This window comes from Carica papaya, chromosome 2 (genome assembly GCF_054855325.1).
Source record: "Carica papaya isolate Zhongbai chromosome 2, ASM5485532v1, whole genome shotgun sequence".
NCBI classification, from domain to species: Eukaryota; Viridiplantae; Streptophyta; class Magnoliopsida; order Brassicales; family Caricaceae; genus Carica; species Carica papaya.
The window spans coordinates 33002666-33016521 of NC_142310.1; the positions used below are offsets into that span (position 1 = coordinate 33002666).

The following is a 13856-nucleotide window of genomic DNA, read 5'->3' on the forward strand; positions in this document are numbered from 1 at the left end:
TATTGTACTTAACCAATATTTTTAATCACTATATAATAATAAATTGTACACCACATAGTTTTATGGCCTGAGCAAAATATAATACCTATTTATAAATAACATTAATTAATTAATTAATTTTTTTTATTTATAAATTTACATTAATCTTTTTATTTTTTACAAGATTTATATTAATTTTATTATAAAAAAATAAAACGTTCAATTGGGTATTTAAGAATTATAGAAGCAAACATAATCCTCGAAGATTTAATCAAATCTTAACTCATGATATATTAAGTGGATAAAATTATTATTATTATTATTTTTTTTACAAATTATAATTTACGTATAATAAGAGATAATAAAAAAATTACTTAATAATTGATCATCACACCATATTTTATTTATTTATATATCCCTTATATTAAAAAAGTAACAATAATGTACCCATTATTGACACGATATCTGGTCGGATTTACCCAGCTCAAACACATTATTAACAGAGTATATTCTCTTCATGGATATAGCGTGTATATCATCTTATTCTGTTTGTGGATTTTGTTACTCTATTTTCGTTGATTTGACGGATCACATGTGACCTCGACAAGTAGATACCCACAAGACTCCTATGAATGGACGGCTAAGATACCTCGAGGTCAAACATCATACGTTACACACTAAGTTAAATTATTACCCAAACCAAGCACACCAATTCCTTAATTATTACCACATAAATCTTATCCATTTACCGATTTCAAAACAATAATTTACTAAAAAAAATGTTTTTAGATAATAAATTAACGTTTTTGGATTTTTTTCTAAAATCTAAAACTGATTTAATTAGAAAACCAATTAATATTAGATAAATTTAAAGTCTATTTTAATCGCATAAAATATATCAAATTAAAAAATTATTAAAAGAAATTTAAAAGTAATAAAAAAAAATAAGAGGACGTAAATAATTGGTATAAAAAATTTACCTCACGTAATCAACAGTTTTTATCTTAAAAGAAATTAAAAAGCAGACATCACTTCGTGGTCCCTCTTCCCCCCGAGAGGACACGTGTACGGTTTACAAAAACAGTACAATAATTTTCAACAAATTTTATTAATATTTTAATCCAAAAAATAAATACTTGGTGACTCAGCAAAAGAGAAAAATCAAATAAAAATAAACCAACAAAAACCGCAGAGGATAAACCCTGACCTGACGACACCGTGAAAATCGGGACGTCGAGTATATCGTAACACGAGCATCGCGATGCCACGTGGCTTTAACAGAGACGCCAATGTAGGGGGTGGTCCATGAATGGTTACCGGGAATAGCAGTAACCGGTACGCTAACCAGAGATATGCGACGTCATGGCGCCGTTCCATTTACTCTATAAATATCTTGACCCAGCAAATTTGGTAGAGCACTTTTATTCCTTCAGTCTGCCGACATCGTCTCCACCACCTCCTCCGTGTGTTTTGCTCATTGGTTTTTTTCTTCCCTTCTTCCATTTTCTTCTCTGGTTTATGAATCTGCCATTGTTGTTTTTGCTTAGCAAAAGCATTTTCTTGGTTCCTATTGTTGGGATTTTGATTTCTGGGTTTTCCTTACCTGAATCAATCTGATTGAAAATGTGTGGGATACTTGCTGTTCTGGGTTGTTCTGATGACTCTCAGGCCAAGAGGGTTCGCGTTCTGGAGCTTTCCCGCAGGCAAATCTCTCTTACTTTCACCTTTACTATTTTCTTGCTATGTTTTTGGAGAAACAAATTAATCAGTCTTGTTTTTCTGCATGTTATCTGTTTAAATAATTTGCACAGAACTGAAGTGTTAAGCAGGTCTAAATGGAGAAAGCGAGTGTGCTTTTGTTATTGGCTGAGATTTGATACTGTTTTATCTCTGATTAACCGTTCATAATTTATTTATTTGAGTTTTGACTGTACAAAGAGTCGGCTAATAGTAATCGATTACTGATCCAATTATTATTAGCATAATAATTGTGGGTGACATTGATTGATATTTCTTTTTTTTTTTTTAAAAAAATTATATTGTTCTAATAAGGCAGTGTACGTTGAATCATTTTCACAGACTCTGTCTCTGTTTCTTTTTTAAGTACTGAATATCCTTGAGATGATCATCTAATTGTATGACAGAGCCTGGGATGCATGCAGGGGATGATCCAATTTTTATGTTAATAATTGTCGAATAGTGCCCAGAACAGAGCTTTTCTGGAAGATTTTTCAAGAATAAAAGACCAGATCAATGCTTGAGTTTCTTTATAAAACTTGTGAAATTGCTGTAACTGATTTTTTTTCTATTAGTATAATAATGACTCATGTTACTGGTGTCCTGAATACTAAATAAATGTTGGGTCCATGTTAATTATGGTGATGTGAGGAGCAATAATTCGAAGAGGTCTATGATAAGATGATTAGTTACGGCGAGCTTCTTTTGTGGGTAAAGTTTGATTTGATATATTTGTTTTTTCAAACGTTGGTAACAGATTGAAGCACCGTGGCCCTGACTGGAGTGGAATCTACCAGCATGGAGATTTTTACTTGGCTCATCAACGGCTTGCCATCATTGATCCTGCTTCTGGAGATCAGCCTCTTTTCAATGAAGACAAGACGGTCGCTGTCACGGTAGGTCCATGTTATTTTATGAGTATATCGTATATTTTATTCGTCGTTTTACTGTTGAAAATACTGGTCTATACAACCGAAGCAGAGTATTATTGAATGATTAACGTAACCATACAAAAGCTAATAAGATTAATTGACAGTCATGAGGTTATATTAGTTTAAATAGGACGTGAAATCAGGGATGATAAATCTCTGTAATTTTTTGTCACTATTAGGTAAATGTTACTACGGCATCCACCAAGTACGAGTATATTGTATATGTTTACAGTATATGACAAGTATAAGTTACAATAACAAGAACCTGTTTGTACAAGTCAAAAAAGTTGGATCATGCAATTCTGAAAGCTCTAATGAAAATTTTCATTTGATGGTTTATATCCTTATTGAAAAACCAGGTCAATGGTGAGATTTACAACCATGAAGAACTGAGGAAGCGCTTGCACAATCACAAGTTTCGGACTGGGAGTGATTGCGATGTTATAGCCCATCTGGTAGGACAAATTCTTTTCCAAAGAAACAAGAATCACTCTTGAGTTGTTTTTTTTTTTAATTCAATAGAATTGAGATTATTTTCTTGACTTATTTCTATAGTACGAGGAGTATGGAGAAGACTTCATTGACATGTTGGACGGCATGTTCTCTTTCGTGCTGCTGGACACCCGCGACAACAGTTTCATTGTTGCACGTGATGCCATCGGGATTACTTCTCTGTATATTGGCTGGGGTTTAGATGGTAGGCCTCCTTGATCCGTTGATTTAGGCTCATTTATGAATCATAGGTGTTTACAGGTTTGTGTTAAGTTTGTTCTTACTTTTCCGATTGTATGTATTGTTTTCTTCTTGTTTCACACAGGCTCAGTTTGGATATCATCAGAACTGAAAGGTTTAAATGATGATTGTGAACACTTTGAATTTTTCCCACCGGGTCACTTGTACTCCAGCAAGTCAGGAGGACTCAGGAGATGGTACAATCCTCCGTGGTTCTCTGAGGCTATTCCATCAACTCCATACGATCCTCTTGCTCTTCGACGAGCATTTGAAAATGTAAGATTAACAAATTCTAACCCAGATGGATTAGAAACTCTCGTGTTTGTTATTGGATGTATAGCTCATGTGTTAAGATGCAACTTTTTTTCTGTGTGCTTTTGCAGGCTGTGATCAAAAGGCTGATGACTGATGTGCCTTTCGGAGTTCTTCTATCTGGAGGCTTGGATTCCTCGTTAGTTGCTTCAATCACTGCTCGCCATTTGTCTGGAACAAAGGCTGCGAAGCATTGGGGAACTCAGCTCCATTCCTTCTGCGTTGGCCTTGAGGTACGTTGCAAGTTTTAAAGAAGATGCATTAATTCATAATACAGTTTTACAGGAGTTGTATTTAGTGCTTGGTCTTTCTCTCTGAGCAGGGTTCACCAGATTTGAAGGCTGCAAAAGAAGTTGCAGATTATTTGGGTACTGTCCACCATGAATTTCACTTCACTGTTCAGGTATTAACAATAGAATTCTGTTTCAAGAATTCAGAATCCTATTTTTATTTATAAATTTTTAATAGATTAGAGCTTGGAATCTGCAGGATGGTATTGATGCCATCGAAGATGTTATATACCATATTGAAACTTACGATGTGACAACAATCCGGGCAAGCACTCCCATGTTTCTTATGTCTCGGAAGATCAAGTCCTTAGGAGTGAAGATGGTTATTTCTGGGGAAGGCTCTGATGAGATTTTTGGGGGTTATCTCTACTTTCACAAGGCACCAAACAAGGATGAATTCCACCGCGAAACATGCCGCAAGGTAATGAACCTTGAATTTGGATATCATCTTCTTTGCCTACGAATGAGATGGATTATAATGCTAAGACTGTTAATGTTTTGCAGATCAAGGCTCTTCATCAGTATGACTGCTTGAGAGCTAACAAATCAACATCAGCCTGGGGATTAGAGGCTAGAGTCCCATTCTTGGACAAAGAATTTATCAGCACTGCCATGGCTATTGATCCTGAGTGGAAAATGGTATTCTTTGTTGAAACAAGACAAAAATTTTTGGGAATGTTTCTTTTGATACCTTGTTTTCTGGGAATTGTTGAACTTAATTGTTATATACTTTGTTTCAGATTAAACCAGAAGAAGGACGGATTGAGAAATGGGTTCTTAGGAGGGCCTTCGATGATGCAGAGCGTCCATATCTGCCAAAGGTGTCAATTTCATCTTTCACTCTGTCTGTATATTTATAGGTCACATTGAGTAAATCCTTTAAGTAACTTAGTCTTTGTTTTATGTTCTGCAGCATATTCTGTACAGGCAAAAAGAACAATTCAGTGATGGAGTTGGGTATAGCTGGATCGATGGCCTCAAGGCTCATGCTGCACAACATGTATATATATCTTCATTCTTTTTAAAAATTTTCAGTTTTTAAGTTCTAAGATTCCGCAATCACGAGGGAAACTTATGATCCTGGGTTCAATCCAAGAGTTTTAAAGGACCTAAATGTATAATGCTCAACTTTCTTGACTTGCTCAGGTGACTGATAAGATGATGACCAATGCTGCAAACATCTTCCCTCACAACACTCCAACCACAAAAGAGGCTTACTATTATAGAATGATCTTTGAGAGGTTTTTCCCTCAGGTAACCTCAAAGATTACAAGAAACAAACATATAATTCCCTTGATTATGTCCAGGATCTAATTCAATCGTCTTGGCATTTGATTCCACAGAATTCGGCCAGGCTGACGGTTCCCGGAGGAGCAAGTGTAGCCTGCAGCACAGCAAAGGCTGTAGAATGGGATGCTGCCTGGAAAAACAATCTTGACCCCTCTGGTAGGGCTGCGTTGGGAGTCCATCTCTCAGCGTATGATGATCAGGCGACCTCAGGACTCATGGGTCCGAACATCATCAACGACATTCCCCGGATCATGGAAGTGAGTCCAGGAGTAGCTATACAGACCTAAAAATTGATCCGGGTGCTTCTGTGCAAGCGTGAGAGTTGTTGATTTGACTCAGGGTATATATTTTATATATGGATTTAATCCAAAACTTTTAGATCCGTTGCTGTGTAAGTTCATGTTAGGTGCTGTGAACATGTTTAGGAAGTGAAAAAATGTGGGGGTGGGTTGGAAACTCTGTTGTTCCTGCTGCCATTGCCTTGTAGTTTTAGTACAAGGTTTTGATGTGCTTTCTCTAAGTTCTGTACTTACTTATCAATGAATGAGTAAATTTCCTTTATCTCTATATTTATTTGTTCAGTGATTCAACCAAAATTTTAATAAAAATTTCTAATCAATAATTATAAACTACTTGTACAGACGTGGTTGGAGGGTTATGTTTAATAAATTTACTTAATAATTTAAAAATAAATATTACTGGGAATAAATAAATAATAAAATTTTATTTTGATCATATCTATAAGTTGACGTAATAAATTTATCAATGTATGCATTTCGTATATTTGAAATGAGATATGGATTTTGAAGGATCTGTAAATTTTACTTATAAAAAAAAAAAATTTCTTTAAAATCTGTATGAACATTATTTTATTTTTTAAATTTCTATAATATTTATATTATATTCTTACTTAAATTCCTCGAAATAATGAACTATAGATTTAATTTTAGATTTCATAAACTCAGTTGAATCTAAAATCCAGTGAACTTTATAAAATAATTAAAATATAAATAGAGCAATAAATTCTGTATTTTATGGTCAAATTTATATATATAAATAGAGAAATAAAGTCTTAGCGAGTGGACCTGGCACGTCGCCACGGCCCAACATTTTCCGGCCGAAGCCTACATGCTTTAGTCCACCCGAACCGGCCCAACAGTATCAGGCCTTAGGCCCAGTAGTTTCAAATTGGGTCGAATGAAGTAATCAAATCAAACCGGATCCAAAAAGACCGATATAACCCCCTCATCTAACCTCAAAAACCCTAGCAGTTCGCCCTTTTCTTCATCGCCACCAGTCTTCAGCCTGCATCTTCTCTCGCAGCCTCGGCTTGGTCTCTCACGAATAGGAAGCGACCATGGTTTCCGCCAAGAAGACAGTAATCACTTATCCCTCTGTCCTTTTATCATTGAGATCTCGCTTAAGCTGATTATATTTACATGGTCTGTTAATAATTGCAGAAGAAGACCCATGAGAGCATCAACAACAGGTTGGCTCTGGTGATGAAGAGTGGAAAATTCACTCTTGGTTACAAGACAGTCCTTAAATCGCTTCGCAATTCAAAAGGTACCTTTTTTTTTTTCTCTTCTCTTTGGCCTCCTTTAAGGTGCCCTGTGCTTTCATTTTCTTTTCTTTCTTTACTGTGAAGCTGAAGATTTGATGGGTTAATTGCAGGGAAGTTGATTATTATCTCTAACAATTGCCCACCTCTGCGCAAGTCTGAGATTGAGTACTATGCCATGCTCGCAAAGATTGGGGTGCACCACTTCAATGGAAGTAAGTACTGTTTCTCTCATTTTGGAGCCTTTTTATTTATGGGTTCTGAATTTTCTTTTTATATTTCTCGTTGATGAGTTGCTTTGTATGCCGTGAAATCCTCTGGAACATGAGATTGAACATTTGTCATAATGTGAATAGCAAGTGTTTTTGGGTTTGTTTCGTTCTTTGGAACCGGAGATTAAGGAACGAGTTTAGGTTTAAGCTAAAACTTTATATACCCTTTCACTGTTGACTTTGTAGAATGCGTTCTTGAATATTTTGGGTAGCCCATTCTATAGTGCTGAGATTTGAGAGAAACAGAATATTGAGTTTCCATTTTGGTAATCAAAACATTTTTTATTTTTCATTCCTAAATCTAAAGATATTTATGCACAAGAGCATATTTGGTAATGTGTTTTTTTACTCAAACAACAATTTGATTTAGAGGGGAAAAAGGTGGTTTTTTTTGTTATTTTCTGACTCGTTCTACATTTTTGTATTCTTCATTTTCTAATCATTTCCTCCATTTTCAGGGACCCGTTTTGCACATGTTTTTATGTGTTAACATATATTAACATAGAAAATAAAATTTAGAAAAAAAGTTTTCATGCTTCTCCAAAATGTGCATCTCTAAACTAGTTTTGGAATGTTTATTAATAGTTAGTTTATGTGTTTATAGTTTCATGCCTTCTGGATATCTTGGCTAGTTGTTAAGCTCGAGTGGCAGTTATCGACTCTTTAAGACTTGTGATTGGACAACGTTTGGATGAAATTTAGTGAACATAACACCTAATCCTTATGCTTGTAAAATCTTTATGTTTTTAAGGGTAGAAGACTTAAAAATTTATTGATGGACTAGAACTTTGAAATTTATCATTTCAGTTTTTCTTATTAAAGAAACTATAATAGTGAAGTTCCTATTCTCTGTTTTTGTTTTGAGGTTGTTTTTTACCAAGATATTACTATAATGTTGCTGCTTTATGTGGAGTGAAATCAAGTTTGTGTCATCAAGTTCAGAACATACAGTAAAAGTGCCAAGGGTAGTATTTATTTTTTTCCTGAATGCGTTATACAGTATTCAGATTACAAAAACATGTGAAATGGTCTAGAGCAATGTAATCGCAGGCGTGATACATAATTCAATAGAGCCAATTCTTTTGTGATCTGGTTTCTTATTCTCTTTATCTTTTCCCTTGTCGTTTTTGGCCTTTTTTGGTTTCAGACAATGTCGATCTGGGTACAGCGTGCGGCAAGTACTTCCGAGTCTCATGCCTGAGCATTATTGATCCAGGTACACAGAATGATTTACTATGATGGTTATTAAAATGTTATTGCCATGACATGTATGCTAATAGCTCTCATGTCTTTCTTTTCTTTCAGGTGATTCTGATATCATCAAGACGCTGCCAGGTGACCAGTGATTGACTCATTTTGGCTTATAGTACAATTCAGAAGCGAATTATAAACTTGTGGTCTTCTGTTCTAGTTCAAGTAGAAGTGTGAGACTTACTTTTGTTAAGATATTGGTATCTTATTGCTTCCATAGTTTATTTTTCAGCCCTTTCAAGACTCTTATATTCGGAAGTTGTGTATGATTAATTTGTCATCTTGAGGCATGGTTTAATGAAGAAATATTTGAGTCATTTTTTTCATTTCTTTTATAAGCAAAGATTGGCTTGGTTGATGTTTCTTTTCTCTATTTTTTTAAAACAATGCTGTTTAGTTTTGTGGTGAGTTTCTGGTGTGTGGTTGGAGTTGTGATTTAAAGCTAGAGATGGAGAAATCTTGTATTTGGTTGGTTTAGCTGAGAAATCTGATAGGGCATGGTGCTTTGTTTTAGAATATTAGCTTATTGAAGAGATGCCTTTTATTTGAGGAGTTAGGAATCTTTCTGGTTAGCAAATCAAGTAATTCTGGTATATGTAAATTTAGGATGGGTATGGTTGGTTTAAATATTTTTTGACAATAACAATTTATTGATTTCATAAATTAAGATATGTATTATTTATCTACACTGTTATCTGGGACGTTACAAGTTTTTTACTACACAAAGCTAAATGTTCGTTTTTACCGTATTTTTTAATTATTCTGTAGTCATGACTCATGATGCATCATAATATTAGTTGGACCTTGTATGGAGATTGATATATATATATATATATATTTTTATTGTAATTGGTACTAAATTAATAATTTCTAAAATAATCAATTTAATTCCTTGTAGAATACCAACGCCCTTTGTCTTGAGCAAGTAGATCAACAATATCACAGCCTCTGCCATTAGGGTTTATGACCAAAAAGGGAATAAACATTCAAAAGAGATTAGTTTTCACTAGCAGAGAGTCATGGTATAAGCACATTTTTTCTGATTTTCATGCCCTGGCCTCATCTTTTCAAGAACAGAAAAAGAAACAATAATAAAAAAATGAATTTTGATCTCGAGAAAAATAGAACAAATATTGACCACTCTATTCCATAATGAGAATATCCTAACATAGATATCAGTTAACAATTTCCTTGCATCGGGCACCAAACAATATATATATGTTACAAGAGGTGGAGACTTACAGAGAACATAAAGCTACGCCTAGGGTTGCTCCTAGCCAGATTGAAGGTATAAATAGAAGAAATGGAGGTGCCATTTTGACCCTCCTCTCTCCTTAAATTTCTGTAACCAATAAGAAAAGAAAGAAAGAAAAGATAGAAGAAAAGAAACAGATACTCATACAAAGAGATCAATAGAGCAAAATAGTGTAAAGTAATTGGTTCCAGGTGTCAGGCAATCCAGGGAGACACCAATGGCTACAATCGGCAGAACGGTCCGGGTTTGCCCTCTGTGCGGGGCTCAAGTCACCACTGTAAATAGAAGGGTGTCCATCTTTCCTTAGCTCAGAGAGCATGGTTATGTCCAGTAAATAAGCAGGGTAATTCATGCCACTGATCACCTCATTAATCACTTTCATTTGATCAGGGTAGGCTCCGGGGTATGATGTCCCACTAAAGGGTACTGTTTCTCCATAACAGTTCTTTGTTGTTGCTGTTGTTGCCCCAGCACTCCATTCACTTGGGCTGTCAATGTCATTTTCACAAATGTAACCACAGGTTAGACAGATTAACGATGTAGGAACTCAAGCAACTTCTTGTCCAAGATTGACAATCATCATCACAAATTTTAAGAACTAAACAGCTACCTCCTTCTAGATCAAACTTTAATGCATTCAAGTATGATAGTTTCATCTTTTTTAACCGTTAAACTTAATGAAGATTCAACTATGATGCTGGATGCAACATATTTTACCTACTACTATCATTGGATTTCTGAAATCAGATCTCGACCATAGAACATATGCAATAATTGTCAGTTAAAAAAACTTATTTTTACTGGATCTAAACTGTCAATAGGCATTGAGACAAGAATTTTCCACCCTCTATTCAGCACGTGAATTATGGACCAACAAAAACAACTCTTTAAAATTGATTTCAGGAAACACGGCATCCAATCCTCAATGAATATGTGAAGCAATGGTTTTATAAGAGGCCAAGCCAGTGGTCCTCTGCAACATGCAGACTACTTTGTCTTTGTCCGGAACAGTACATGATTCATTATTATCTTCATAAGAGGCTTTCTCCTTTTTGAAAAAAGAAATTTAATGTTGCCACCGACAAGAAATTTTGAGCTCTACTTTTATTCTCTCTTCAGCAGTTTTTCACGAGCTTGTAAAAGAAAGCAGTTAAAAAAAGTGGTGCAGGACAGAAGAAAGAGGCTTCTGTCTTCACATTTGACCTTTTCCCTCATTTTTCAGTTGAATAATAAAAAATATCTCAAGCAAGCCTTGGTTGTTAAGTTCTATTGCTAACTGTCTATGCAATTTCAACAACGTGACAAAACAAATAAATGTAAGAGTTAAATACTAAAGAAGATTCCATGGTAGGAAGACAAGATCTATAATCTAGAGTATAATTTTCCAAAATTTTCAAGCGAGATCTGCAAGTTTCTATGTTTGGAAACAAGATCAATTCCTATAAGATCCTGTAAGCAAATGCTGCTGGTGAGTTTCCCTTTATTCTCTTTTTTAAGACATGCAGAGGAAGATCTAAACTTTGTTATACTAAAATGAGAAATGCACCAATTACTGGTCAAAACCTGCAGGTGCAAGGCTTATGTGGGTCTTGTTATTTTAATTGTATGTTGCTGGCATGATTATCACATGTCTGGATATTCTGCACAGCTATTGCAAGTGGCAATAAAGGGTACCTTCTTTATTTTAAACCCCTCAGCAATTTAAGCCTATCCAGTTTCTTTGCAATACATTCTGCTGGGAGAAATTTTGGACCAGATTCAACAGTGGTTGGCCCCATCATGACCCCTACCCGCAACCCCATGTACAGCTCAGATTGGACCGAATTTTTAGTGCTTGAAGCTACTTATCTTGAGCTCCTTACCACCCCAATACCCAATAATATAATCTACAGTTTCACTACATCCAATTATTCGAGAGAAAGATACATAAAATATACATATATAGACACATGGGTGTATAGAGAGAGAGAGAGAGAGAGAGAGAGAGAGAGAGAGAGAGAGAGAGAGAGAGAGAGAGAGAGAGAGAGAGAGAGAGAAGAGTTACTTGTAATGTGTAGGAGAAATAGACTGGAAAAAAACTGTGGTTCTGGTTGTGTCAATGTTGTTATCAACCCAATAAGCCCATGTTCTTAGTCCTTTCTCCAAAGCAACCAGACGGTCCATGTCTTGGTAATATTTACCATCTAACTGCATTAGATCCCACCTGTCCATATCCACCTTAAAACCTTTAAAGATATAATAATTATCCACATAAATAGATTTTGCTTTAGTGCTAGTGGTATTAAGAAAAAGACATTATAAGCAGCTGAGCTTAGACAACCAACCCTTGGAGAGATCCTTTATGTGTCCACCAGTGACCAGTGTTGAATAACAGCACATCAGCGTTCCGCCAGGCATTGCCATTGCCAGAAATCTCCTCTAGCCTTAGAACTCTCTTGCCTTGAACCACATCTATGTCCACCAGATATGGAGCTTTGTAAAATGACACTGAAACGCCGTAGTCCTGCATTATATAACCAAAACAAACCCAATTTAGGGATTCACTTTTTCTGGGTAGCAACAGGACATGACGTGGCTTTCACTGGCCACTATTTTTGTTTGGAGGACATGAGCCTTAATGTGTTGCAGTTGGCATCAACTTAAGCAAAATTAGTGCTATCACTTGCTTGCCTTTTGGTTTTGGGTCCCTCAAAGTCAATAAAATTATAGTATGCTACAATTTTTTTAACCGCTGTAAAACATGATGGCCTCCTTGATGAGAACCACTTTTTTGACTAGCATTTGAATTTCTTAACAAGAAGGGTGTCTCTTGATCGATGTTTTTAGAAATTCATTCCATTTATCTAAACAATTTATTGGGTGTAAAGTGACCCGAGTGCCATGGATTCTGTTTTTAAGGAACAAAGAAAAGAATACTGTTTTTCTCCGTTCCAGAAAAGAAGAATAAAAGAAATTTTTGAAGAAATGAGATCAGAACCATAAAACCAAAGAACTAAGAAAATGAAAAGTTGCTGTTTTTAGTGTTGCAAACATATCAAACTCACCAGGAACTTGAAAGTGGAGAAAGGATCTCCTCTAATCATCTGGGTCTGAGTTCTTGGTGCTGATGTAGCAATCATGCAAATCAACGACTGCCATTGATTCCTCCCAAGCGAATCACCCACAAACATCACAGTCTTCCCTTTCATTTTCAACAGAAACTCAAGCCCGTTGAACCTAGGAAGAAATTGCTACAACAAGAATCAGCCATACAATGTCCAATAACTCATCACATTGCTGCAACCATCACATCACACTGCCTCATCTAACACCCAAAAAACAAAAAAAAAAAACAAAAACAAAAACAAAAAAAGAAAAACTCTTTTGGCCATTTTAACAAACAGTTAGAAATCTTACCTGGGTAGCTCACAATTGAGAGGCTGCCATCGATATTTGAGGTAATCAGAATCAGGTCGACCGAACATTTGACAGTTGAATTCAGGGTCAATGATGGGGCAAGCAGAAGATTGGTAAAGTGGGTAGGAATCATCGCGGACCCAAGTGCCTGCAAACAATGCACAGGTGCTCTGGTTAGCTCGGAACCCAGGTCTACTGTTATGGTGATGATTGTTGTTATGGTGGTTCCTGAAGCTCAATATCAAAGCCGAATAAGGTGTCTTCAGCTGAAGAAGAAGAAGAAGAAGAAAGGCAAATCGTGAACCATAAAAGTAGAATGGAGATTGGGAAAAATGGGATGCCATTGTGCAGTAAAGGAACCTATAAGGAAAGGAAACAAAGGAGAAAAAAACAAAAGGTGCGAAAGAGAGAGAGAGAGTGTGTGTGTGAGTGAAGAGACGACGTGTATTTTTGTTGTGTAATATATAAAGGGCAGAAAGAAAGTGAGGCAAATGGTTGTGTAAAAGTGTTGTGTGCATGTGAGGGTTGGATTTCAATGGCGGCCGACGGTGAAGGTGGTGACTTTATGTTGTTTGATTCCCAATTGGTGCAAGTGGTTTTGTACTTTCCTAGATTGAAAAGAAAGGAAAAAAAAAAAAAAAGAAAACCCAGATAGAATTTGGATCATTTGATTCTAAGATGAAAAGTTAGATTTCAGAATGAATTGATTTATTGTTTAATTAAGTAATTATGAACTACTTTTACAACAGGAATAAAATTGGTTCCGTCTTTAATTTGAATAGAGCTGTATGAGAAATCCAATTATTGATCTGCTGAGAAATCCAAACAGAAAGGAATGAGGGTAAAAAG

At 35.6% G+C, this 13856-nt stretch overlaps 3 protein-coding genes across 3 annotated transcripts; 2 read left to right on the plus strand and 1 right to left on the minus strand.

Annotated features, from left to right (window-relative positions):
- The first annotated feature begins 1465 nt into the window (after positions 1-1465).
- LOC110823628 (asparagine synthetase [glutamine-hydrolyzing] 1) lies at positions 1466-5839 on the plus strand. The gene is made up of 13 exons (XM_022054058.2): positions 1466-1682; positions 2474-2612; positions 3008-3103; positions 3204-3345; positions 3466-3656; positions 3764-3925; positions 4015-4095; positions 4182-4403; positions 4487-4621; positions 4723-4803; positions 4896-4982; positions 5129-5236; positions 5326-5839. Exons 1-13 carry the CDS (start codon positions 1603-1605, stop codon positions 5557-5559), a joined length of 1758 nt encoding a protein of 585 aa, XP_021909750.1. The 5' UTR covers positions 1466-1602; the 3' UTR covers positions 5560-5839.
- A 662-nt stretch (positions 5840-6501) lies between these two features.
- Positions 6502-8673, plus strand: LOC110823890 (large ribosomal subunit protein eL30-like). The gene is made up of 5 exons (XM_022054387.2): positions 6502-6650; positions 6733-6838; positions 6947-7048; positions 8253-8321; positions 8411-8673. Exons 1-5 carry the CDS (start codon positions 6630-6632, stop codon positions 8449-8451), a joined length of 339 nt encoding a protein of 112 aa, XP_021910079.1. The 5' UTR covers positions 6502-6629; the 3' UTR covers positions 8452-8673.
- A 945-nt stretch (positions 8674-9618) lies between these two features.
- PMR5 (Pmr5/Cas1p GDSL/SGNH-like acyl-esterase family protein (DUF828)) lies at positions 9619-13631 on the minus strand. The gene is made up of 5 exons (XM_022054330.2): positions 13008-13631; positions 12656-12827; positions 11936-12114; positions 11656-11814; positions 9619-10099 (listed from the first exon to the last, which is right to left on the minus strand). The coding sequence occupies exons 1-5, from the start codon at positions 13523-13525 to the stop codon at positions 9766-9768; spliced, it is 1362 nt and encodes a 453-aa protein (XP_021910022.1). The 5' UTR covers positions 13526-13631; the 3' UTR covers positions 9619-9765.
- Positions 13632-13856: the final 225 nt, after the last annotated feature.

Coding starts and splice junctions, on each gene's coding strand:
- PMR5 (XM_022054330.2), bottom strand. CDS start 13,525: ATGCACACAACACTTTTACACAACCATTTGCCTCACTTTCTTTCTGCC. Junction 11,815..11,935: donor CATAAAGGATCTCTCCAAGG/GTTGGTTGTCTA, acceptor GGATATGGACAG/GTGGGATCTAATGCAGTTAG. Junction 10,100..11,655: donor ATTTCTCCTACACATTACAA/GTAACTCTTCTC, acceptor TGACATTGACAG/CCCAAGTGAATGGAGTGCTG.
- LOC110823628 (XM_022054058.2), top strand. CDS start 1,603: ATGTGTGGGATACTTGCTGTTCTGGGTTGTTCTGATGACTCTCAGGCC. Junction 3,346..3,465: donor TATTGGCTGGGGTTTAGATG/GTAGGCCTCCTT, acceptor TGTTTCACACAG/GCTCAGTTTGGATATCATCA. Junction 5,237..5,325: donor TTGAGAGGTTTTTCCCTCAG/GTAACCTCAAAG, acceptor TTGATTCCACAG/AATTCGGCCAGGCTGACGGT.
- LOC110823890 (XM_022054387.2), top strand. CDS start 6,630: ATGGTTTCCGCCAAGAAGACA. Junction 6,839..6,946: donor ATCGCTTCGCAATTCAAAAG/GTACCTTTTTTT, acceptor GGTTAATTGCAG/GGAAGTTGATTATTATCTCT. Junction 7,049..8,252: donor GGTGCACCACTTCAATGGAA/GTAAGTACTGTT, acceptor TTTTGGTTTCAG/ACAATGTCGATCTGGGTACA.